Consider the following 23,713-nt stretch of genomic DNA (forward strand, 5'->3'; position numbering starts at 1 on the left):
AGGTTCTGGGTTCAAATCCCTGGATATCTGCTTTTGACCATAATTGTCTTTTTTCACTTCTATATAAACTGTTTATTTTTCAATTATTTAAAATAGACTAATAATAGAAATTGATGTATTATCTCCGACGCTAAAATGGTAAACAGTTTTTGCTAAACATTATAATAGCAGCTTTAAATGTCCCCCTCTATAAATGCAGTTTTGAACATATCCTTTTTATTGCCCCTGTTTATTTTAAAATCTGCCATGGTGCTTTTGGTGTAACATTTATTACTCAAGTTTTTGGTGGATATTGATAACTTTTGCTTCTATGTAATTTGTTGCTTTAAATTATAAGGACTGATGTTGTGGTCTATAAGTGGCCAGATTTTCTGTTGGTTATATTTAACATGACGATAAGTGCAGTGCAAATATAATGGATAATAGGATTATCAAAAATATGCACTGTAGGCTAATAATAATGCATTTCATAAGTCCCCCTCAAGACTGAGGGCTGGTGATGGCTCTGCATTAGAGCAGGGATGTAGAGATCGATTCCCAGTCCTCCCGGGCCGGAATCCAACCAGGTTTTCTGATCTACCAGGTGGAAAACTCCTAAAAATGTGCCTTTCTGAGAGCCAACTTCAACCCGGGAGGACAGAAAACCTGGCTGGATTGTGGAATTCAAGGACTGGATTTCCCTGCCCTTGAGCCAACAAACGATCAACACCAAACTTTCAGCCACTGATTAAATTCCCAAACATCACTGCTGTTCTTACATTTATTCATCCAGCTTCACTGACGCTCTGAATGTGAATTCAGAATATATTTTTTAAAAATTGTGTCAATATTCTTGTTGAGCCGGAAAATAATTAAATCTGGACCTTCTTAAAAACAAACAATGAATACACACAAAGATGAGTTAATTAATTCATAGGGTGTGATCTCACCTCTGTTACTGTCTGCCTACTACCTTTTAAACCTTTTCAATAAATACGAAAGTAGGTGTATGTCCCTGAGCAAGTCCAGAGCAATAACAAATCTGTTTCTAAATAATGGAAAGCTCTTTGTCCCATTTATGTTCATATTCAGACTGTTTGATGGATTATATTTGAGCGACAAATCATAGATTTCACATCCTGGACATCACATACAAGCTCTACCAAGATACAGAGATCTCTGAATGGCAGCTGAGATGGATCAAGAGGATCAATATACAGTAAATTAGCACCAGTGGTTTCAAATAACAAACACGCTGTAGCAACACTCGGCCCCAAAAATGTAATTTAATTTGAGCAATATAAACAAGGGATGCGTTCTAAGAAAATGTACAGCTGTTTATGAAGAAAACACCAAACCTCAAGGTTAATATTCAGAACACTATTATATTACACAAACACTGCTTTATTATGTAAGAATTTCACAGTTTTAATTAAATTTTGCTACAAAATGTCTACTTTTGCTTGGAGAAGATATTGGGTCCTATGATAAAGTTGTGTATTCACGTCATTTCTGGCCTCCCTGTCCAGTGGAAACAAACAATAATCATCCTTATTAACTGGAGCCTCAGAACCACAGACCTCAGACCGGTGTGGTCCTCCTGTTCCCTCCATCTTTTGGGTCTTTCTGGAAGCAGTTGTGGACCTGTAAAAACCCAGAATCCCTCTCTGAGCTGTAAAGCCTCATAGTCCCACATCCAGCCTTCAGAGGGTCCCTGCTGAGGGCGTACAGGGATATTTCCCCCATGGGCAGGCCCATCCCCAAACCTCCTCCCCTGATCTTCATCCCCACCGGGGAGGACTCTCGAGACGGCTCCGTTGACCTTGAACTGGAGCGCGAGCGCCTCCTCCGGTACTGGTAACTGGGGATGCGGGAATAGGGCGATGAAGAGGAGGTGCTCTTCATGAAGTCTCGCCGGCCTTGAAATCGCGTCTCTTTGTTTTTCTCAATGTAAATGTTGACGGCGAGGACGCCGACGGACTCGGCCACGATGAAGGAGAGGGCGCCGAAGTAGAAGGACCAGCCGTAATTGTACTGGTTCTTCCGGTCCTCGTCTTTCTTGTCGCTGGGATCTCCTGCGTTGCTGGAGATGAAGACGATGATGCCGATGATGTTGCTCAGGCCTGCGTGAGAGAAGAAGAAAGCTTGGGAACATCTGGGCACATGTGGGAACAGGAATCACACAAGCAGTAGAAAATCCCGCCGCCGACCGGCATTTGTCCGGACGTTCTCGTCCTACCTGCAGCCACGAACAGGATTCCAGCACTCAGCAGGATGTTGTTCCGTTTGCTGTATATGCGTCCAAAGCCGACACAAAGGCCTCCCATCATGAGCAGAACGGTGCTGAGGATGGGGAACAGGCTCGACGCTCGGACTAAACCTGTTCAGACGACAGACACAATGGGCCGTTTCTGGGAATAGAACCCGCAGCTTCTGCCAGAGAGGACCTGCCTTGCTCACCAGCTTCAACGGGTACCGCTGCGATTTCACTGTTTTCAGTCAATATAAAGGATTCTGTGAACCACCCAACAACGTCTAAAGTGGTGATGTATTAGACAGATGACGAAGCGGGGAAAGTCCACCCAGGTTTGGCTCAAAATGTTGCTAAGGGCGCGTAAATCAGCGGGGAAAAGGGCATCCATCACAGCAAAGACGTGATCGCCACATTAATCTGACTGTAAATTCTTTTTTTCAGTTTATGTCTCGTCTTCCCTGATCGTTTAATGCACCAGAGCTTAAAATAAAGACTAAAAACAGCAGAAAAACAGCAGATTAGCAGCTGTCCGCAGGAAAGGGTGAAAAGGGGAGAATCAAACCAGATATGACAGTGAGAGTGAAGCTGATCTGAAGCCTTTTGATCCAGGCGGGCGGACGGACGGAACTTTATTAACCGAATCTCCCACCCGAATGGCGCCGAAGCCAGTTGTCAACCTACAGATTTCAAATACAAAGTGGAATTCTTTGTGTTTGAAGCCTTTTACTCATCAGCCCCTCACACAATTTATCATCTCCGCAGTCATTGTCATGACATCAGGCCTTTATGGGGGAGGCTGGAGATGTCAGCGCTCGTTACGTACCCGTCTGGTGGAGCCATTACAACACTGAGAAAAAAGGAGGGCTGCGTGTTAAGTGTAGACGAAGCAGTTGCTGCCACTTACGTAAGATGTACTCTGAGGTGTCTGTGTCATAGTCGTTATCCTCCGGGAAATGATTGATCCGAAAGCAGCTGCCTTTGTTAATACCTGAAACAGGAAGCAGTGATGGTAGCGTTAAAGAAAAAACGAGCTTTCGCATCAAGGAGGCTTCAGTTAAAAGGAAAGAAATCTAAAAGAATAATCAGAAACTTGCACGCCGGCCGTCCAGTAAGTCCACGTGTGACGCTACCGGCACGGAGCTGCGACGTTTTTACAGAAAACGTGGGTCTGCTTTGTTAAGAGAAAACACGTCTGAGGCCGTTTGCTGAGAATCTGCAGTTGTGAAGTCTTCAAACCCTCGGGCACCTTCCACTCAAAGACACGACTCTTTGCGAAATCGCCCCACTTTTAAGAGAATAAAACATTGGAGCTTTATGAATATTGAAAAGTTGTACTTTGAAATAAAAAGAAGACTTCTGGCCGCATTTTGGAATTACTGCCTATTCTACTGTTTCTCCACCTGAGCACAGCTGAGGTTTCATCACAGGATGTGATGTCATTAACCTCCTTTGCCTCTGCGGTTTGGTGCCTCTTGAACCAGGTCTTACAGCAGGTGCACATATGACGTGCATCCCTCTTCCTGTCTCTCCTCCTCCTGTATCCACCTTTTCATCGGGAGGAGGGTCCTCCCATATGGATTTGGTTCTGCTCAAGGTTTCTTCCTGTTAAAAGGGAGTTTTTCTTTTGGGGGTCAGGCTCTTTTCTTCTTGATGACTGCGAGTAGTTGCGATTAATGCGGAAAAGTAGTTCCTTAGCAAGTCATGTGGAAAAAGTCTCCATCTTATTACCAACTCATAGAGACGTTCTTGGTCTCTCTTTCTTTCTCAGCCTTGTTTTTATCTCTTCAGCCTCCTCTCAGATTCTGTTTCCTCAGCCCAAGTGCTCTCTGACGAGCCCACAGAGCAGCACGTTCACAGTAAGTGTGCATCTCCTGCGCTTTTAAAAAGAAAGAAGGATGCTCATATGCAAAGTGAGGACATTTCCCACTGGTCCTCACAACCTCAGAGGTGTGTTTGAGGATTCAGACTCTGCTCTATGGTGGTTTGACTTGGGTTTGGGTTTAAGTCCAAATAATCCAAAGAGGAACACCTGAGGTAGCAGGTAGAATTCCAACAACTGTCAGGTCCACATGCTGCATCCAGGCCCCCCCAAAACCTCCGCTCGCCATTTTTAGTCATCTTGTTTCTTGTTTTTTATAAGACCTCCGACAACAGGTGCTTTATTTTTAAATGCCTCATAAATAAGATAATTAAAGAGACTATCCACACTGGAAGTGGCAACTTTGAAACCATGTTACCAGGCTGTCACGGTCATCTATCAGGTGATTTGGAAGAAACTAAGCTGGACTGCGTCATCACTGATGGGACGCGTCACTGATGGATGAAGAATGAACCTTTTCCAGGTTCTTCCTTCAAAAAAAACCCATCTACTTTTGAACTAAAATGCAAATGGGAGCACCTGGTTTGGATCTGCAAAGTCTGAAACCCTGGAAAGTATTTATTTCGTGTATAATAACTTTTACACGGCTTTCGAACGGCTTTTGTGCGCAACGCGCAGCGGATCCTCACCAACGTCTCATTTTGTGGAAACAACTTTTCACCCTTTATTCAAATATACAAAAGCACCCCGTGATTGTGTTGAACCACCTCGTGGTTTGTGCTGACAGTTACATATTTTGCGTCGCCGTAGCTCAACAACACGCGGAAAATCGGTGTACTTTATTTTCAGGGTGCAGATCGGAAAAACCAAAGAACTGGAAAAAAAAACATTACACAGTGTCATCGATCCAGCCGCGCCTGGTGCCACATCCATCCAAACACTTACGGGAACAGCTGGATCGCCGACGGTGGGGAAGAAATACACGCCCGTGCCAAAGAAAAGTGCGCGTAATAGAAAGGAAGCCAACGCAACGGAAGTAATGAACTTGTTAGACAGTGTTTTACCTTCGATACAGCAGATCCTCCACAGTCCCGAGTGCGTCATGTCGCCTTTGACTTTCTTGGCTTGCATCTGGGTCTCATCCGCGGTGGCGTTAGTGGCATTACAGATGTACGCCCGGGAGTAGAGCCAGTAGTCGGTGGCGATGGCGATGGTCATGAGACTGAAGGCGGCGAAGGCCCCCACGATGGCTAATAAAGTCTGGACAGCTCGGTCGCACCATGCCATGGCGGCTCATAACGTGTGGCTCCTCCAAAGACGCTTAGGCGCGCGGCGAGGCGCGCATGATGCCCACGGTCAGGGGCAGGGCTCGCCTCACGCGTGTTTCTCCTCCCGTCAGACGAAGTCTCGATCATTTAACATCCCCGCAACCTGTCAGCCAGAGTCCCGTCCAACTTTCTGCGTTCGGCAGGAGTCTGAGGTTTGTTTGGATCCCGCTGGGTTCACGGACCGCGTCTCTGATCATTCCACAGGTGGATCTCCAAAAAATTAAACAAATGAAAAGACGAACAAATGGAAGCGCGCTCTCATTTTACACATGTAAAACACACGGGAGGAGGATCACGCACATCTCCGGCTTCTTTTGGGATTAATAAAGTGCTGCTAAGGAAGGACGCGCAAAACCGCGCCCTCCCCACGCCAGCCAATGGGAAAGAGCCGCTCAAGAGGAAACATCAGGTAACGGTCATCTACAATGCTGCTGCTGCGTTTAAACACAGGTATATTTATTTGCTAATACAGTAAATATTCAATGTTTGCTCTGGCTGACCTGCCAAATACAGAACGAGCCCCTCACCTGAGAGGAGGATTCCCAGTAGAAGGTGGGAGAATCCACGATGAACAGGTAAAAGGAGGTGAGACAGATCTGATTCGTGGCTGCTTTTGAGTGCAGCAGTAACTTTAAAAAGAGCTGAAAGCACCAGGAAAAAGCACGTCTGAAAACACACATCAAATTCCTCTTTGAAGCTGAAAAGGATAGAAATAGACATTTAGTACAATCTCTAACTGGAGGGGTCAGAGATGCCACCAACCTGGAGTCTGAGTCACATCCTGGTTGCCGTAAAGATATCAGGATTAAGAGATAAAGACTGCAGGGAGCTGCAGGAACACAAATGACAACAGGTGGAAGCAACACGCCGGGAAGAAAAGCTGATGAATCAACAACCGAATGCAAATTGGAGAAAACAAATTCTGCGTGATTAAGACGGTCCAGGCTGGACCTGGAGCGGCTTGACTGGACGTCAATCATCTCAACCAACAGGAGGAGAGCGCTGTGGAGCGGCTGAGCAGACAGACCTGCGGATGATGCGGGTTGCCATGTCGACCAGTGTTAAAATGAGCCGCTATCAGCGAGCTGCAGTTTAAACCCAACCAAACAGCAGCGGATTGTCATTTCAAATCAGGCTTTATGCAAATAAAAGAAGGCGAGAGAAGAAAAGGAAGAAGGCCGAAGCATCTGAATAAACACCCCCTCCAGTGCACCTCACCACCACCACCACCAAGGTGAGGCAGGCTGCTGGTCTAACTGGATTTCATTCCACATTTAATCTCATTCAGTGTTTCTGTGTCTTTAAATGCCTCATGGGGTCTGGAGCAACATCGCTCTGCCCTCGGTTTGTTTTGAACACTGCCTCTTCACCATCGCTTCTTTTTGGAGCCATTCTCTGAAGTAACCATGGTAACGGGGGCACACTGGGGTCCCCGATAATGAGCCCGGCTCTCGCCCTCATTAAAATCAGCCCGTCTGCAACTTTTCCTCTCCGTCCTTTGCAGCTCGTCCGGCTCTGACCTGCACCAAACGCCGCTGCTCCGTGAACTCGCTCCACAAATATGGAAACGGGGGCCTTGATGGCGCTTCTCGGCAGCTCGTTTCATTTGTTCTCCCCCCCCCCCCCCAGCTTGAGCGTCTGGACCATCCAAACAGACTGATGTCTGCGGGAGGGGAAGGGGCCAAGACGGAGACCCTACCAAAGGAAGGGTCGCTTTCTTTTCCACAAATAATTAGTGCGACATTTTCATCTGAAGGAATAACCCCCCCCCCCCTTCCCCGGAAACACACAGAGAGCTGAAGTGTTAACACCAATTAAGTCTGTTCACTTGGATTTTTTTTTCATTTTTACATGGTTTAAAGTCTCTAAATACAATACGATATCACATATCAATGTAAAAGTAATATTAAAAGGATGGCAGTGTTTAAAAAAAAGAATGGCAGCGTGTACTGAACCAGTAAAGGAAGGGTTTTAGATTCCTCACCTTAAACTCTGATAAGTGAGACACAGACGCACATCTGACCCATTTTTAATTCTTGAAACACAATATAGTATAATACAGAGTTGTGCCGTGATCAACCCAAGAACCAGCTGAGCCCCCATCACTGCAAACTGCCTCATGAGAAGATCAAAAACACCCCAATGAAAAAGAGAATCGAGGATTTGTGCGCCTGACCCGGGTCTCTATCTCGGGATGGAGCTTGACTGGGGGTAAAGTTCTGTCCCCCGGGGGCCACAAGAATGGAGAATGCCTGTTGTTTTACAGAAGACTGATAAGATTGATATGACGGTGAGTCAAGGCGCAGAAATGGGGCACGTTATTAATAATTAAAGCGTTAATGACACCGCCTAACAGAAGATCCAATTCGAAAAATAAAAATGAAATAAAAAATGTCCTGAACCTCTCACGTCTGTGTACACCAAAAGGTGAACGTTAACAAGGATGAGATGGAGCTACAAGAGAATACACAGACAACGCGCTCTAATTTACATTTGTAAATAAAATAAAATGTTCTCCGGCGCCTGCGGAGTTTGGTAGAGTTATGTCGCCCCCTGTTGGAATATTTCGGGATTAATGAAATTATATTTTTATTTACATATCGGGTAACAAATAGGGTTCGTACTTGTGATGGTTTCGTCATATAGTGGTCAATATATACTTTGATAAATAGCATTTTGTCACGTCACCAATTAAAATGTGTTAAAATGAGCTTACAAATACAAGCAATGAGAAACGCACCACATTCATATTTCAATTAATAAATCTGAAAATTGATCAAACATGACCACAAAACAACAGTAAATTGTGACACTACTACTACTACTACTAATAATAATAATAATAAGTTGTGTTTCCAAAGAATGGCCAGTAGATGGTGGTGTCGAACTGTTTTGTTTTTTATTTCAAAGACAATCGGCATTGAAATGGTACACCAGTAAACGAGTACTGGACCTGGTGATACCTTCTGACCGGGGGTTTAATCCTTTTGGAAGTGTGCCTGATCACCAGATCAATACAAGACAATGCCGATTTTGGTTACGGGCTGATCAGGATAATTTAATCTTTAATTGAAGTGCTGAGTTGGATAAATACCAGAACAGCACTGGTGTCATTGGAAGCTTCTGCACCAGAGGTCAAATTTGTTCTGTGCTGTAACCTAATAAAGCAAATCCTTTTGTGTGTATTGAGGTTGAGACTAAGGTTTATTTGGATAGATGCACTACCACAGCAAATAAGTGGTTATCGACATAATCATAAATAACCCAAACTCAAAATAGATTTATTGGTGTAAAATGTCAATGCTATGCTTTCAGAATTAACAACCAGACCACTGCGATATAAAATAAAGACTCATTTATTCAATGTATTTGGTGGAGTATACATATTCCACTGCACAGATGAAATTACGAAAATGACTAGCTGTAAAAATACACAGATGTTGGCCTTTCATGTTACATCATCTGAATAACTACACAATGAGAAAGCTTACAGCCTGACGCTGTTGTCAGGCGTAGCGCCAACCGAACAATAAAACTGTTACATCTACAAAGATTATCAACCTATAAACAGATAAATATAGGCGAAGTGTATAGAAGTGTCGGGTGTATCTGTCCTGGTCCTGTTTACTTTGGTCCAGTTTTGTGTTTACAGGTGTACGTCTTTACTCACACCATGCACATCACCGACAATATCATAGTTTTATCGTAGCGAGCAGAAAAAAAAATATTGCACAAGACAAATAGTTCTCTGTAATATGCTGACTTGCAGGTGTGTGAAATGTATATATTCAGTAATTTACATGTTTGCCCTCTGCGCCAACTTAATTTTTTTTTACGTCAAATATCTGAGGTACAATAAAAGAAGCTAGAAAAATATGCATCTATGATGTGGCTTCATTTGATCTTTTCAGGAGAGGTATTTAAGTTAATAAACACATTTTAAGTCTCTTTTTTTGTGTGATTTTCCACCCAGCTGATCCAAACTGACAGCTGCACCAGTCTTACTATAACAAATTTTTTATATTTTCTAACATCCTGAATAGTGGGACAAACTCTGAGAGGCTGATAGATGCCGGTCAGGTAGATTATACAATTGTACAAAAATAACAGGTGAAATCCAGAAACTAAACAGTTGGGGGGGGGGGGGCTGGAACAGAGGGTGGAGCAGTGATCGGTCACCACCAGTAGCTCCAGAATATGCTCATTCAAATTCACATTCATTCATTCATGTGTTTAAGCTTGTGCGCGCTGCATCACGTGACTTCTCATAAACCTGCTGTCACACGTGAGAGCAGAAGGTTCGAGGGGTTTGGAGGGTGGGGCAGTGCTGCAGGACACAACAGACCGAAGTCACTTACGACTTCTTACGGAACACGTTTATATCAAACTATTTTCTACAGGCTGCTTGTCTAAAAAGAAAACATTAGCTGAGGATTCAAAGAACTGGCTGACCCTTAGCTTTAGCTTTACTCCCCACAACAACAAGAGAGGAGGGAATAAACCAGGGAGGGAGGCAGGAACCAGCTAACAGTCAGGGCGCTTCAGGGAAGTCAGAGAGTGGACAACAGCAGAGCGATCGGATATTAGACGCCAGAATCTAGTCTGATCTAAATGACTCCTCAGCAGGGCGAGGACGACATTTGTTCATACTCTGGACACTTGAGCAGAGCCGGGTAGTTGGAGGACTTCATCTGGAGAGAAGCCTCAGAGGAGATGGACGAGGGACTGCGGCCGCGTCCGGCCCAGGCGTCCGGGTGCAGGAACTGACCGGAGTAGTCCGAGCAGTTGCTGAGGCGAGGCCGGTAGAAGCCCTGGTGGGGTCGGTACATTTCCTCAGCCGTGTAGCGCTTCATGAACAGGTAGACCGACATCACGCCCGCGGCCTGACGGTCATCAAACACACACACACACACACACAAATTCAGGCCAACTGGGCATCAGAGTCCACTCGATTTGCATAAAATAAGCAACTCAAATATGAATAAAGGAACAATGACATCATGTTAATATTGATCATAAAATATAAATGTTTGTTCATGATCGACAAGTGTAAAATAAACCCAAAAAAAAGGCGGGGTGGACAGAGAAAGGGATAAGAATGGAGGAAACCAGCAGGCAGAGCGAGCCAGAGCGGGGTGGCGTTGCCGGGGGAAACCCTTAGCGTGAAGGCCAAAACTAAGAGCATGAAAACAAGTGTCAGGTCTGTTTTTGCTGAAAATCACCCTCATTTATCAGGAAAAGAAGGGGGGTAAATCAATGAATCACACTTCCCACCAGCCCCAACCCTTCTGTGGAGGTGAAATCAGGAGGAGACTGTTAGTGAGGGATGGAAAAAGGTCAGAGGTCAACACCTCCTTGTTCTGGCGTTACCTCAGTAAGCAGGAAGGAAATGGCCGCGAACGCGAAGGACCAGCCGTACTTGTAGCTGAAGTAGGCCTCGTTACTCTTGGTCCTGTTTAACATTTCATCGGTAATGTTGGAGATGTACAAGACCAGGCCGACCACCAGAGAGAGACCTGAGAGTCGTGACGACAGAAAGAAACATTAAGATCAGAACTGCAGAACCAGGACATCATTTTAGGAGCATTGTGAGCAGAAGCTGAACCAGATACCCGAGAGGATGAAGAAGATTCCGGAGACAAAGGCCAGGATAGTGCGATGGGGGCGGATGTGGCCGATGTTACTGAGGACAAAACCGATGAACATGAAGAAGAGACTGACCAGAGGGAATGGTGTGGAAGAGCGGATCATCTCTGGAAGAGAAACCCACCAGTTATTTCAAACGGAAGCGGAATTAAATATTCATTTCATTGCACACCAACATGTTTTCTTTCTGACGGCGTCTTCCCCAACATGTCACGAGGTCGTTAGCTCCTCCCGTCTCTTGCACATTTACCCTCGTGTCGCATTATCTTCGCTCATTTCCCTCCTCTCCGCTGTTCTGAACACCTTTTATCTAGCCAGCTTAGGATAAAACGGTTGAAATTGAAATCGAAATTGAACTTTGTAAAGCAAAGACTGCTCTCTATGTCTCACAGAACTGTACTAAAAGGTTGAATAGCCTCAAACGGGCACAAATCTTCCTCCTTTAGGAGAAGCAAGTCTTTTCATTTGGTCCAAATACTGGTGACACGTAAACAGTTACTCACTCAGCACGCTAACGGTGGACTCGGAGGTCATCTGGAAGTTAGCCGGCATCACGTATTCGATGTTGAAGCATCGGCCCTTCTCCTCCGCTGAGACAAAGAGAGGAAAATCATAGTCAAGGAAATTTCAATTAATGTTGATCTATGCACCCCAGGCGAGGAAGAAATTAGGACAGACCACGTTTATTCAAACCCAGAGTAGCACAATCACACACAGGTGAATCACATCACATGATTAGAACTTGGTTCAGCATTGTGAAGGAGGATGGGGGGGTTTAAAAAAGCTGTCTGAGAGCATCAGAAGGAAGGCTGCATGTGAAATCAGACATTCCACTGCCTGGAGGACATTGAAAAACCACTGCTAACACGTCCAGGTCGGTTCATCCAAGAAAGTTCAGCCTGAGAGCAGAAGGCAAGATGCTAAAAGAAGTCTAAAAAGCCCCTAACTTGTCATCATGGGACCTAGAGCAGGTTCCCACTCTTCTCTGCTGAACAAGGGTAACATTCAGGGGAGGGTCCTTGAGTGACACATCTCTAAAAATATTAAAATCAAATGAAGCCAAGTCTGAGCAGGACCCTGAGACATGTCAATGACCCAGAACCCACCAGTAAGTCCACAAAGGATTAGTGGAAAACTCAGAAAGGGAGAACTGTATTGTTATTGGCCTGATGAAGCAGATTGTGGGCAGCAGCATTCACAGTAAACAAGCAGTCCCTTTGGCTGTTACACATGGCAATGCTACATGGCAATTTGCCCCTTTAGACACGTTAGAACCTGAAAAGAACTATAGATGTATCCACAAATAAATCTGCTTTCGCACCCTAGTCCATCCAGAGGAAATCTGGTGGACCGCAAGACAAAATGGAGGACAATTGTTTCTTTTAACTTTTGTAATAGTTACTATTAATGGGTCACTATTGAGCTGCTGAGGCTGAACCCCACCAAACTCTTCTGAGAGATAAATTGTTCAGATGGAAAGGGAAGGACATATCTGTAAGTAAGGGAAAACATCTTGAAACTACACCAGGCAGGCTTCTATTGCTAAGAAAATTAAAGTAAGGAAGAAACGGCAGCTGTATAAATCTGACAACACGATCATCGGCCCAAAGCCTCCCGTCCTTCGCTCTAACGAGCTTGATCGCTGTCCGGCCTTCACGCACACCTTTGGTGAAGAGCAGATTAGCGGCTGTGCAGTTAGCGATGCTACACCCGCTGAACCCGAACCAACATCGATACCAACCAAACAGGATAACCTCTTTCGCATCCTCTGGGGACTCAGTCCGCTGTGGTGCCAGAGTAGTAACCGTTTCTGGGTCAACCCACAACAGTTAAGTGGGCAATAAGGCCATTCGATTGACCTTAAACTACACTGTGGATGGACCATAGCGGCGTGTATATTGTACCAGCAGCTGTGGAACCTCGTCACAAATGGATCACCTACATTAAAAAAAACAGGAAATGGTAAAAATTTAAGGATAAAAGAAAAAAGATTCATTTCCATTAATTACAGTTGTTACCTGGATCAATATGGGGGCAACCTCTGTTTGGAGATATCTTAAGGAAAACATAATAATAAAACCTTTCTGGACCAATCCAGAGAATCAGACATGCCTCTGTGATACTCAGGGGTACTCAGGGGTAAACGGTGGGCTCAGATGGAGAACCAAAAGCTGCACACCAGGTTGACTGTCTCTCTTATGTGGGGAAAAAGAAATTAAGGCTAAAAAGAAGGAAAAAGAAACCAGTCAAAGAACCGGAATACGACATTTTTAATTGATCTGAAGTTCTGGATCGTCGGCCAAGGGTGGGGGGACCAAGTAGGCCTTGTTCAAAGCTGCCATTGTTGTTGTGGCTGTCAGGAGCTGTGGCCATAAGGCTGCGGGTGCTAATCGTGAAGGTGACCCTCGAAGCACCTGGTGGACCCCAACGTAAACAGGGCCATCAAACTGGTTCGCGGTGTGTTTCTTTTAGCCAGTTGTATCAAGATGAGAATATAATTGCAATGTTTAAATGTTTTCAAACACTAGAATCCTCCATCTGTCTTTGCTAGGAAAAAAAGAAAACACGTGAGTGGGCTTTTAGACACTTTACATACAAAGAACTGTAATTGTGACCATGTTGAACCCTTCGATGCAGCTAAAATGGCCCCCAGTTTCAGATCAACAGTCAGAAACTCGCCGCTTGCTTACCGGCCAGGAAACACACCCTCCAGAGGCCTGAGTGGAGGGACATGCGCACGTCTTTGGTCTGGTTGAGGGGAAGGATGATGCCCTCCTCCAGGTAGAGCCAGTAATCTGTGCTCACGGCGATCCCCAGCAGGCCCAGGGCGCAAACAGCGAACACGCTGCTCAGCAACGTCAGCGCCTTCCTGCCACATAGGCTCATAACACAGCCTCAACAGCAGGGGGTGCCACCGGCAGAAAGGAGAGCTGGAAGAAAGAAGAAGACCAAATAAAGATTTGGGGTTCGACCCGTTTGGCGTCACGAGCATCTCGATGTTATCAAATTTGGGTTAGCGTAGGAAACCACTAGACTAAAAGATACATCAACCAACCCTCTGGTGAAGACGCCCGTCTGACCCAATGAGTGGGGATTGGAATTGGAAATCAACGTAAAAGTAATGACTGGGATCATCTCACTAGAAATTCTTCCTCTCAGCTGCAAAGAACTCAGAAAAGATTAATTCACCTTTAAATCTCTCCTTAGATTTGTTAGAACTATATTGTGCAGGAAGAACAAGTGGAGCATGATGGGGTGGAAAAAATACATTATGTAAAGTTTTTCACTTGGCTGCCCTGATGCGGCCTCCAGGCGGTTTAAAAAAGTAAAAACGGCAGTATAACTAATACCAGCGAAGAGTCTGATTGTTTTCCTGCAGTGATCACATGAAAATGCTGCGTAACTCAAACGCACCTGCCCTCTATTACATCTGATGCAGAATTATTGCAGATGGTGTGTGGGTTAGTGCATGACTGGCTGTGCTCAGCGCACAAACCAATGGGAGTGAATGTTCAAGCTTGTAGGAAGCTGCTACACTGAGGCATATGTGAGAGAGAGTCTGTGTGTGTGTGTGTGTGTGTGCATTCAAAGGAATTGATTTTGCATAATGAGTTTGAGTGCTTTGGCACATTGAACACCTACTGGGGACGGAAAAGGTTCAAAAGGGTGACGGTGTGAACGTATTTCTGCATAATCACTGTTTCAACAGACTAAAAACAACAGACTGAAGACATATTATTTTGACCTGCCTCCTCCAGAAGCAGGAGTTTGCATCCATCTCATTATTCCTCGGTCATGTTGCCGCACAACCATTCTGTCGAATGCATTAAAGAATGTTTATATTAAGTATGAAGTTTCCTTCCAGGTAAAAGAACGATGCCTCTCTCGTATGGGTCCTTCCATGAAGACGGTTTTCAGTGCTGCTTCCATCAGTTGTGTGTTTGTGAGTCTTTGCGTAGCTGCACTCTTGACCCAGCTGTGCACATTACAGGGTTCCAAAACTGATGACTATGAATCCATTACTGCTGTGGTCTTTCCCAAAGGAGGGAAATTTATGCTAAACATCGGCTATATAGTGTTTTCAGTTATAACTAAGCTGATACATGTGGCCCTTATTCCAGGAAAATTATCCTTTTAAGTGTAAAAATAAATAGAACATATTAAGAGTGATGTTCGCTGACATAGCCACAATCAACATATCAATAATGTTCACAATGAACATTATTCACAGTGAAGGTTGATGAAATAAAGTCAATTTACACTGTAGATTCACATACAGTTCTTCAATCAATCAATCTTTATTTATATAGCGTCTTTTACAATCAAAATTGTTTCAAGGCGCTTTCCAGAATCCCAGGGCCTGACCCCAGACAAGCAACAGTGGCAAGGAAAAACTCCCCTTTAACAGGAAGAAACCTTGAGCAGGACCAGGCTCATGTAGGGGGGGAGGAGAGGAGAGGAAAGGAGAGGGGAGGAGAGGAGAGGAGAGGAGAGGAGAGGAGAGGAGAGAGGAGAGGAGAGAGAGAGAGAGAGAGAGAAGAGAAGAGAGAGAAGAGAAGAGAAGAGAAGAGAGAGAAGAGAAGAGAAGAGAAGAGAAGAGAAGAGAAGAGAAGAGAGAGAGAGAAGAGAAGAGAAGAGGAGAGGAGAGGAGAGGAGAGGAGAGGAGAGGAGAGGAGAGGAACAGAGCACAGAAACACACACAAAAATACACTATTTATACAAGCCGCCGGCTTCAGGAACGGTAATATTCCCACTTGATGCTGTTTCTAAATGATGTTGTATGATCTTGGTTACAAAAAAAGGCTATATTTTTTAGAAATCTCTCTCATTAAATGATCACAAACATGCTGTCAAATCAAAACTAACAAACCCTGGAGAGATAGATGCAGAAAGCACCATTCTGAGAAGCGCCCAATAACAGAATAAATATTTTGGAGTTATTTATATGAATCTGTGGGTGTATAATGTATTTGGAAGTTCATCATATTTCAAAGCAGAGAAAAAGATGGGTGGAAGAGAGAGTGAAAACATCTCAACATGGCACTTAAAAAATAATAATTAATGATCTAAAAAAAAAAAAAAAAGCACTGTGAATATGACTCATTCTATTATTCCTCAAAAATTAATAGGCTTCACACAGCTAACTCCCTCCTGCAGACCAGACCAAATTCAGTGGAGCATCTGGCAACCTGCAGAGGTGGTAGTGAAGGTGTGAGCTGTCAAAACACCACATCAAGTTTCCAATTTGTTTTTACTCTTCCCAGCTACTAGGCGCCATAATCGGATTCTGGTTTTTTTTTTTTTAAATGTTATCAAATTGTTTTAATATTCATTTGCACATAAGTATGTGACCCAGTTGACCAAAGTATTCTTTAATATTGCCCTGGGAGTAAAAAAGCTGTACAGCCATGGTTTTGTAAGCACAGATCCCCTTAATTAGACAGAGCAGAGCTACAGTCTGAGCCTTTCATGGCAAATCTCCGATGTAAAATATGGTTGGGGTTCTGCGCTGTCATCACCGCTATATTAATTCAAACGGCATTAAAGGACATGAGGGAGGAGACTGTCAGCTGCACTTAGTGATCCTACACAAGGGGAAAAAGCTTCTAATTCTTATCTCTGAAATACAACTGTTCGGAACTGACACGTTCCCTGGTGACAGCAATAAAACCAAGTCTACTGAACAGTAGAACTCTCTAAAAGGATCAACACACCATTAACTCTGGCACTAAAAACAACGACCTACAGGAGAAAATCTATTTTCCCCCTGTTGGTTATAAGAACAAATCTCTCATTCCAAGTGCTTGTCTTTGCCCTGTCGCCAGGCAACGGTATACAGAAAAAAGGCCTCCAAATTAGTCAAGCATGAGCACACTGGTGAGCAAGTCTCGAAACAAGGTGTCATGCTTGATACCTGATTTTAACATTTGCATATGTGTGTTTGTAAAAGAGGGGAATATTCAGATATGAACTATTTGGGTCTACAAGTTGGTTAAATGTGGAAGTGGTGGGCATAAATTGTGCAGCAGTAAAATGTAATAGCTCCTACTCATGAGAGGAGCCACACTTTGAGGTATTAAAAATGGATCACTAAAGAGTGACGTGCTCACTCTTCCAGAGACGACCGAGGTGTGGGAAATAGCATTATTTACTGCTGAAAAATTACTAAAATAATTGTTGCACGCTTCATACGCTCAACATCAAACAATAATAGCAATCTATGTGCTACAGACAGCACAACTGCACTGGGGACAGGGACAGGGACAGAGACAGAGACAGAGACCCCTGCATCAACAATACGCAACACAACAATTAGCAAATGAAATGTATAAGCTGCACAGAAATGCTGATAAGGGTGGAAGGTGAAAGCTGACCAAAAAAGAAAACAGAAATTTAACTGGCGGTGGCACGGTTGGTAGGAAGACCGATGCTAAATTTAGAGACCAGCAAAATAAATAAATAAATAAATAAAGGCATCCATGCAAATTAAAGTGAAAATAATCAACAAAGAGATTACAAATACATAAGATTACAAATATTTTCATTTTTAATTTTGAAATACTGCCATAAAGTCCCGAAATGACTCTTAGCAGACCTGATTCTCTGTACCAAGTTGTGTTTTATTGTAATTTGAGATCCAAACGTTGTAAAGCATCTCCACAGGACAGGAGCCTTCCTTCCGCCCCTCTGCAGCTGCACAGCTCCAACCCCCTGCAGCCTACACCAGCCCACACCGCCATGCGTCTGGCTGCAACAGCGGATGGAAAAGCAGCCAAGTAGTGCGTGTGGGCTGTGTAGTTCTAAAAACTGGTTGATCTAGTTGTTGTCAAAACGGTCCGTTATCTGACATGTTCACATTCACAAACGTGACACTGACTGAATATTAATTTGCTTGATTCCTATTCAGAATGCATGAACCATATGAAAATTATGCTGCAAATATAAGTGTGGCATGACTATTTACAAATATTCAATATTACTGCAATAGATGCCCAGTGGTTGATTAAACCAGTGTTAGAGAGGCAGAGACTTGATTGTGGATCGATGTCATACAGGTAAAACAGGTTTCAATCATCATTTATCTTCAACATTCCAGTTTGACTCAAAGCGTCTCAAGTTATCTCTGAAACTTTATGTATCTGTATTTCGTTCGCCAGTAAACTCCATAAAATTGAGTGTAAATTAAGGTTGACATAAGCTCGCATCTTTTTAAAAACTAAACACATTTAACACGAGCAAACGCAGCGTCACAAGCGCGGTCCGTTTTACGGCTTGCGCGTGCGACCTTAGAAAACAGGAAAAACAATTACCTTCACGAGAGAGGCTCGCGCAGGAAACCGCTGATGTCCCTCTTCGCTACTCCAAGTCCCGACTTTCGGCGCGCGGCGATCGTGTGTGTCGCACGGGACCGTGGATGCTGAGCTCGCGCGCAGCCGACTCATAACTAAAAGCAGCAGCCCACTGACCGCTTGGCACGTGGCGCACAACATCACGCCCCCTCGGCGGAGTAGCGTGAGGGGGAGAGGGGGGTGGGGTCATGTGGTGAGTTCATGGTGCTGTTTTATATGTTTGAAAACTGAATTGCAGAACGTATTTTGCTTATTTAAAGCTTCGTTTGGACCTGTTGTAACGCACAATATTCTATCGGTTGTCACAGGAACTTACGACTGCATATCTGCCTGTGTAAAAAATGCATAGAAGATGCCATGTGATTATTGTAATTCTGCATGATACACACACATGCACGCATTGTATTTCTGTCTTTCTGAATATGTTCATAAACATAATGCATTACCCGACTCCTAACCCTAACCTAAACCCAATTCTAACCTCAAGGTTAAAACCATGTCTGAACACTGAATCAGTCCTTTGAAGTTGTGAGGACCAGCAGAAATGTCTCATGTATATGACCTTGGCAAAATTCCACCTACCAAACAAAGCTGGAAGTGACTGTCTAGTAGTCCACAGCATTGTTTTAACATGGACACTGATATTATTTTTTTTACTCTAGTTTCACACTGTGAAGTGAAATTAAAATTCAATCTTCTTAAATTGGCCACAGTGAGAGCTGCAGAGCAACATCCTGATATCAAGAAAAATGTAGATTTGGAAGGAAATTGTGACTCATGTCCACATTCAGGTTTAAAAGTGTCCAGTACCCAATAAACAGCAGTGGTAGGATTATACTAAAAATGTCTAACGCGTTGTTTTGCAGACAGGCCATCATAATTAGTATGCAAAGCGGCGGCCCCCAGCCTGTCCTATCTCATAATATCACTTCATGCCATGGAGCTGTAGGCAAAGTCTAATTCCGTCTACTGTTATAACAATACAATAGACATAGATCTAGAAATCTGCCTTGCTGCAGGAGTTGGCACAATGAGCCCTAAATCACATATCTTACTAAAAATGCCGATCTCACCTGTCAAACTAGTCTCCCTGGCAACAAACGAACAAACAAACAAACCATTCTTAGCCTTTGCTCTCATTGGCCATAATTTAGCATGTGACTGGTCTCTACGCTGTCATTGGCTGAGGCCGCCCCGCGCGCGGAAAGTTACTTTTGACACCGAAGGGAAAAAGTCGCGATAAGTTAATTTTATTTACGTTTTTCCTGTATAGTATATGTTAGCCAAATATCGAAAATCACCTTCCTTGTTTAAACCATGCTCTATTTAGGATGGTTAAAGAATGTAACATTTGTTGTTGTTTAGATTATTTTCCGTAACTGTACATGATTTAAGCACAACCGTCTACTCGGTTTGGGTTGTTTTGTATCACTATATCGGGATGAATTAATAAATGGCCAAACTTACTGATTAAATTGAAAATATGCATAATGCTGTTAAATATGTTTCCTTGTGTTTTTATACTAAACGTAATAATTTAGTGCTTATATAATGTGGGATAATTTAAAATGTCGACTGAATGAGTTGAAAATATGATTACGTAATTGTATTGCCGGCGCTGTAGCCAGTTTTTAATCTGGGCCAAATATGGCTCATCAGTATGGCTCGATTAAGGGAAAAAAAAATTGCATTTTACTCCGGCTAAAACAAGCCGATCGTGTAATGTGATAACGAACCATTGTAAAATGTCGAATTCGCAATATTCTTTCGAAAGGCTGAGCCAGCTAACGACGCTAGCTTGCATGAGCTAAAAGAACCAAAATGGCGGCCATTGTGCACTCACATGCGGCCACATTCAGTTACATTTTAGATGTTTCTGTCTTAATACTGTACGTTCCTGTAAAAAACATATCCCGATTTACCAATACAATCCTAGACAATACGTCTCTCTTCAGAGAAGGTTTTTATTCATCGTTAAAGGGTTATTCTTGATCAACCGTCCAAGATTTTCCATTTCTGTTTTATAAAACACCCAAATTCAGATTTGCTTGTTTGTATCACTTGTAGTGAAAGTTTTAGAGTCTGTTTATAACTCTTTATAGTTATAAAAAACGTATTTGCATTTGTACAAAAATGTGATACAGATCAATGTGTTTGCCCACACAGATGGAAACTGAAATTTCTAGTGAGCTATTGGAATATGAAGAAGATGAGGAGCCCCAGGGAGCTCCAGAGAGTGGGACCTCGTCAAACAAGGCGATTGAAGGGGCCTTTAGAGCCTTTCACACTGCTGGGTTCAGAGACTTTCTCCTGAAACCAGAGTTGCTCCGAGCCATTGTCGACTGTGGTTTTGAGCACCCTTCAAAAGGTGACTAACACCTTTGGACTTGCCCAACTATCCCACAGTGATGTTTTTTAAATATCGAGGTGTTTCGTGTGTTTTTTTTTTACATTTCTAGTGCAACATGAGTGTATTCCCCAAGCTATACTGGGTATGGACATCCTTTGCGAGGCCCAGTCCGGTATGGGGAAGACAGCAGTGTTTGTGCTGGCAACCCTGCAGCAGATCAAACCAGTGGATGGTCAGGTCAGATATTTGCCACTTAAAACTCTTAATTGCGCCACACTTTCTTTATTTACCCAAGTTAAAACTGTTGCAAACACAAGTGAATTGTGGATGTCCACCAATTGTCCTTATTCTCTATGTCTCCAGGTCTCTGTCCTTGTAATGTGCCACACTCGAGAGCTGGCCTTCAAGATTAGCAAAGAGTATGAGCGTTTCTCCAAGTACATGCCCACTGTCAAGGTGTCTGTGTTCTTTGGTGGCCTGACCATCAGGAAAGACAAGGCGGTCCTGAAAAAGAACTGCCCTCACATTATTGTCGGAAATCCCGGGCGTATTTACACTCTTATCCTCCAGAGGAGCCTCAGCTTGAAGAACATCAAACACTTTGTTCTTGATGAGTGCGATAAGATGCTGGAGCAACTAGGTGAGTAATTACTGATCCAAAGCAACCATCACTTAACTTCATTATGTCACAGTTGCTCTATGGAATTGTTTAAATGCTATTTCATTTTCATTCTTTTGTTAAATTATTAGAAGTGGCAGTTAATAACAAACGCAACTCAACATACAAAGGCAAAATCAATTATATTATGTTATCTGTGTAATTCATTGATTTTTTTCATTTACTTATTGCTGTTTTCATTTAGACATGCGAGGAGACGTCCAGGAAATTTTCCAAATGACACCTGACAAGAAGCAGGTGATGATGTTCAGTGCAACTCTAAGCGAGGAAGTCCGTCCGGTCTGCCGCATGTTCATGCGAGACGTGAGTTACTGCCGGGAAAACTGATGTCAGCCTTCCTTCTCTAGCAGTTCAACACAGTTTATTCAGCATTTACATTTCATTTGCTGCGTTAGTACATACAGATGAGTCGGAATTGAAGTTGGGGGGGATGCTTTGTTTTTATTTGTAGGGTTTCAGCACACTTTACAGCTGTGTTGTGGTGTGAGAAGGATTATTTGCTTCTCTTTTACAGCCCTTGGAGCTGTTTGATGATGACCCCCAGCCGTCTCTCCGTGGTCTGGAGCAGTATTACTGCAGGTTGAAGGTGCACGAGAAAACCCGGAAGCTTTTTGACCTGCTTGAACTTATGGTGTTTAATCAGGTATGTCTGAAATTGAACATCTGAATGTAAACATTTTTTTAAAAATTATTTAGCAAAACCTAATTTCCACACCTCTGTGTACAGCCTCTGTTTCCACTTTTTCCGTGAGATGTGGTTTGTTTTTAGGTCGCGATCTTTGTGAAAACAGTTCAGCATTGTGTCGCTCTGTCCCACCTGCTGGTGGAGCAGGTCTTCCCCGCCATCGCAGTTCATAGAGACATGGCGCAGGAGGAGAGGTACCAGTGTTGTTCTTTCTTTGCGCGTCCGCAATATGCTGCGTTCCCTTTTTACTCGGAAGTTGAAATTTCCGGGTTCCAGTTTGGAAACTGGAATGCCTCATGAAGTCAGATTTCCTACTTGGGGGTTCTTCACCTTGTTAACGTTCAAAGATGGCCGTCCCCCAGTGTAAACAGTAAACGATACTTCACACTTTTTGAAAACATCGAAATACAGTAAGAGAGAGAAAAGTAGGCCACGTTCTGCATTTTGTGTCCTCTTTGTCCACTGTGTTTTAAAGTTGCAGAAGCACCGCATGTCTGTCCAGAAGTTGTTTGTATTCGGACAAGGCAAGCATTACAATTGCTTTCGCAGAAGTCGCCGTCATGTATTCCCACTTCGTAACTGGAACACTGAATAGTTGGCTGTGATGTCATTCCGAGTTCCGATTTCCGAGGTAAATGGAACGCAGCGTTACGCAAAGATACCGAGCAGGAAGTCATTTGCATAGGAAGTTAGATTAAGATGAATCCCGCAGGTTATCCCGGTTCGAACAGTTTAAGAACTTGCAGTGGCAGATCCTTGTCGCCACCAACCTGTTTGACCAAGAAATGGACACCGAGTTCATCAACGTTGTGTTCAACTACGACACCCCAGAGGATTCTGACACATACTTTCACAGAGTCAGTCTTGCTACAAAGCATTTTCATTCCACATGTAATATTTCTGCAAGATACTAGCGGTTAGCATGCAGCGCCCGATCCAGTAAAAGCCTGTCTTAAGTCATTGTCTTGTTGCTTCCCAGGTGGCCCGTGCAAGAAGTTTCAGGACCAAAGTCTTGGTGATCACCTTTGTGTCAGATGAGGACGATGTGATGATCCTGAATGAGGTCCAGCAGCGCTTCGAGGTCAACATAGCAGAGCTGCCAGAGGAGATCAATATCTGGCGCTACAGTAAGTTGTTATTAAGACGATGCGCTTCATTTTCAAGTGTGCTGGTGAAGTTTAAATGTTCATTATATTAAAATACACGGCTACAATATCGAACATCAAGTAACTGACACTAATCTTTCCATTACGATTGTCTGCTGGACCCTTCTGACGTTCATGTGAATGCTACCTAAATGGAGATGTGAAGCCATTTGTCTTTAAAGGACAACTTATCTTTTAATGATTTGTGCCTGGAACACAGAATCTAAAACAATCAGATGTAAATGATTATTGTGCTTGAGGCACCTGTGAATATGCCGTCATTTCTATTTTCTATTTTTGCAGCTAAATTTCACAGATGAACGAAGAGTTGTTCCAGGCGTGTGCGTTCCAGGTTTTTACTTCAAGAGAAACCAAACTTATTATACAGGCAACAGTGTTTCAACAGTGTTTGACATTTGAATGTCACTGTAATTTATGGTCTGTCATATTTCTGATGAGTAAAACAAACGGGTGCAGAA

At 43.5% G+C, this 23,713-nt stretch overlaps 3 protein-coding genes across 5 annotated transcripts; 1 reads left to right on the forward strand and 2 right to left on the reverse strand.

The window, feature by feature from the left end:
• Nucleotides 1–1,246: 1,246 nt before the first annotated feature.
• Nucleotides 1,247–5,437, reverse strand: LOC130527906 (voltage-dependent calcium channel gamma-4 subunit-like). The gene is made up of 4 exons (XM_057036752.1): nucleotides 5,117–5,437; nucleotides 3,138–3,221; nucleotides 2,219–2,359; nucleotides 1,247–2,102 (listed from the first exon to the last, which is right to left on the reverse strand). The coding sequence occupies exons 1-4, from the start codon at nucleotides 5,337–5,339 to the stop codon at nucleotides 1,561–1,563; spliced, it is 990 nt and encodes a 329-aa protein (XP_056892732.1). The 5' UTR covers nucleotides 5,340–5,437; the 3' UTR covers nucleotides 1,247–1,560.
• A 3,283-nt stretch (nucleotides 5,438–8,720) lies between these two features.
• On the reverse strand, nucleotides 8,721–18,506 carry LOC130527913 (voltage-dependent calcium channel gamma-5 subunit). Its single transcript, XM_057036762.1, has 6 exons — nucleotides 18,337–18,506; nucleotides 13,717–13,956; nucleotides 11,530–11,616; nucleotides 10,993–11,133; nucleotides 10,751–10,896; nucleotides 8,721–10,263 (listed from the first exon to the last, which is right to left on the reverse strand). The coding sequence occupies exons 2-6, from the start codon at nucleotides 13,910–13,912 to the stop codon at nucleotides 10,000–10,002; spliced, it is 834 nt and encodes a 277-aa protein (XP_056892742.1). The 5' UTR covers nucleotides 13,913–13,956; nucleotides 18,337–18,506; the 3' UTR covers nucleotides 8,721–9,999.
• On the forward strand, nucleotides 18,431–23,713 carry LOC130527896 (ATP-dependent RNA helicase DDX39A-like). Of its 3 annotated transcripts, none has more exons than XM_057036739.1 (10): nucleotides 18,431–18,568; nucleotides 20,542–20,743; nucleotides 20,835–20,962; nucleotides 21,089–21,365; nucleotides 21,589–21,707; nucleotides 21,919–22,047; nucleotides 22,174–22,283; nucleotides 22,802–22,946; nucleotides 23,069–23,216; nucleotides 23,538–23,713. In XM_057036739.1, the coding sequence occupies exons 2-10, from the start codon at nucleotides 20,542–20,544 to the stop codon at nucleotides 23,552–23,554; spliced, it is 1,275 nt and encodes a 424-aa protein (XP_056892719.1). In that variant the 5' UTR covers nucleotides 18,431–18,568; the 3' UTR covers nucleotides 23,555–23,713. The 3 variants fall into 3 exon arrangements, with proteins under 3 accessions (XP_056892719.1, XP_056892721.1, XP_056892720.1); XM_057036741.1 differs by lacking the exon at nucleotides 18,431–18,568 and adding an exon at nucleotides 19,590–19,618; XM_057036740.1 differs by lacking the exon at nucleotides 18,431–18,568 and adding an exon at nucleotides 20,035–20,335.

Source organism: Takifugu flavidus, chromosome 6, assembly GCF_003711565.1.
Source record: "Takifugu flavidus isolate HTHZ2018 chromosome 6, ASM371156v2, whole genome shotgun sequence".
Classification (NCBI taxonomy): domain Eukaryota; kingdom Metazoa; phylum Chordata; class Actinopteri; order Tetraodontiformes; family Tetraodontidae; genus Takifugu; species Takifugu flavidus.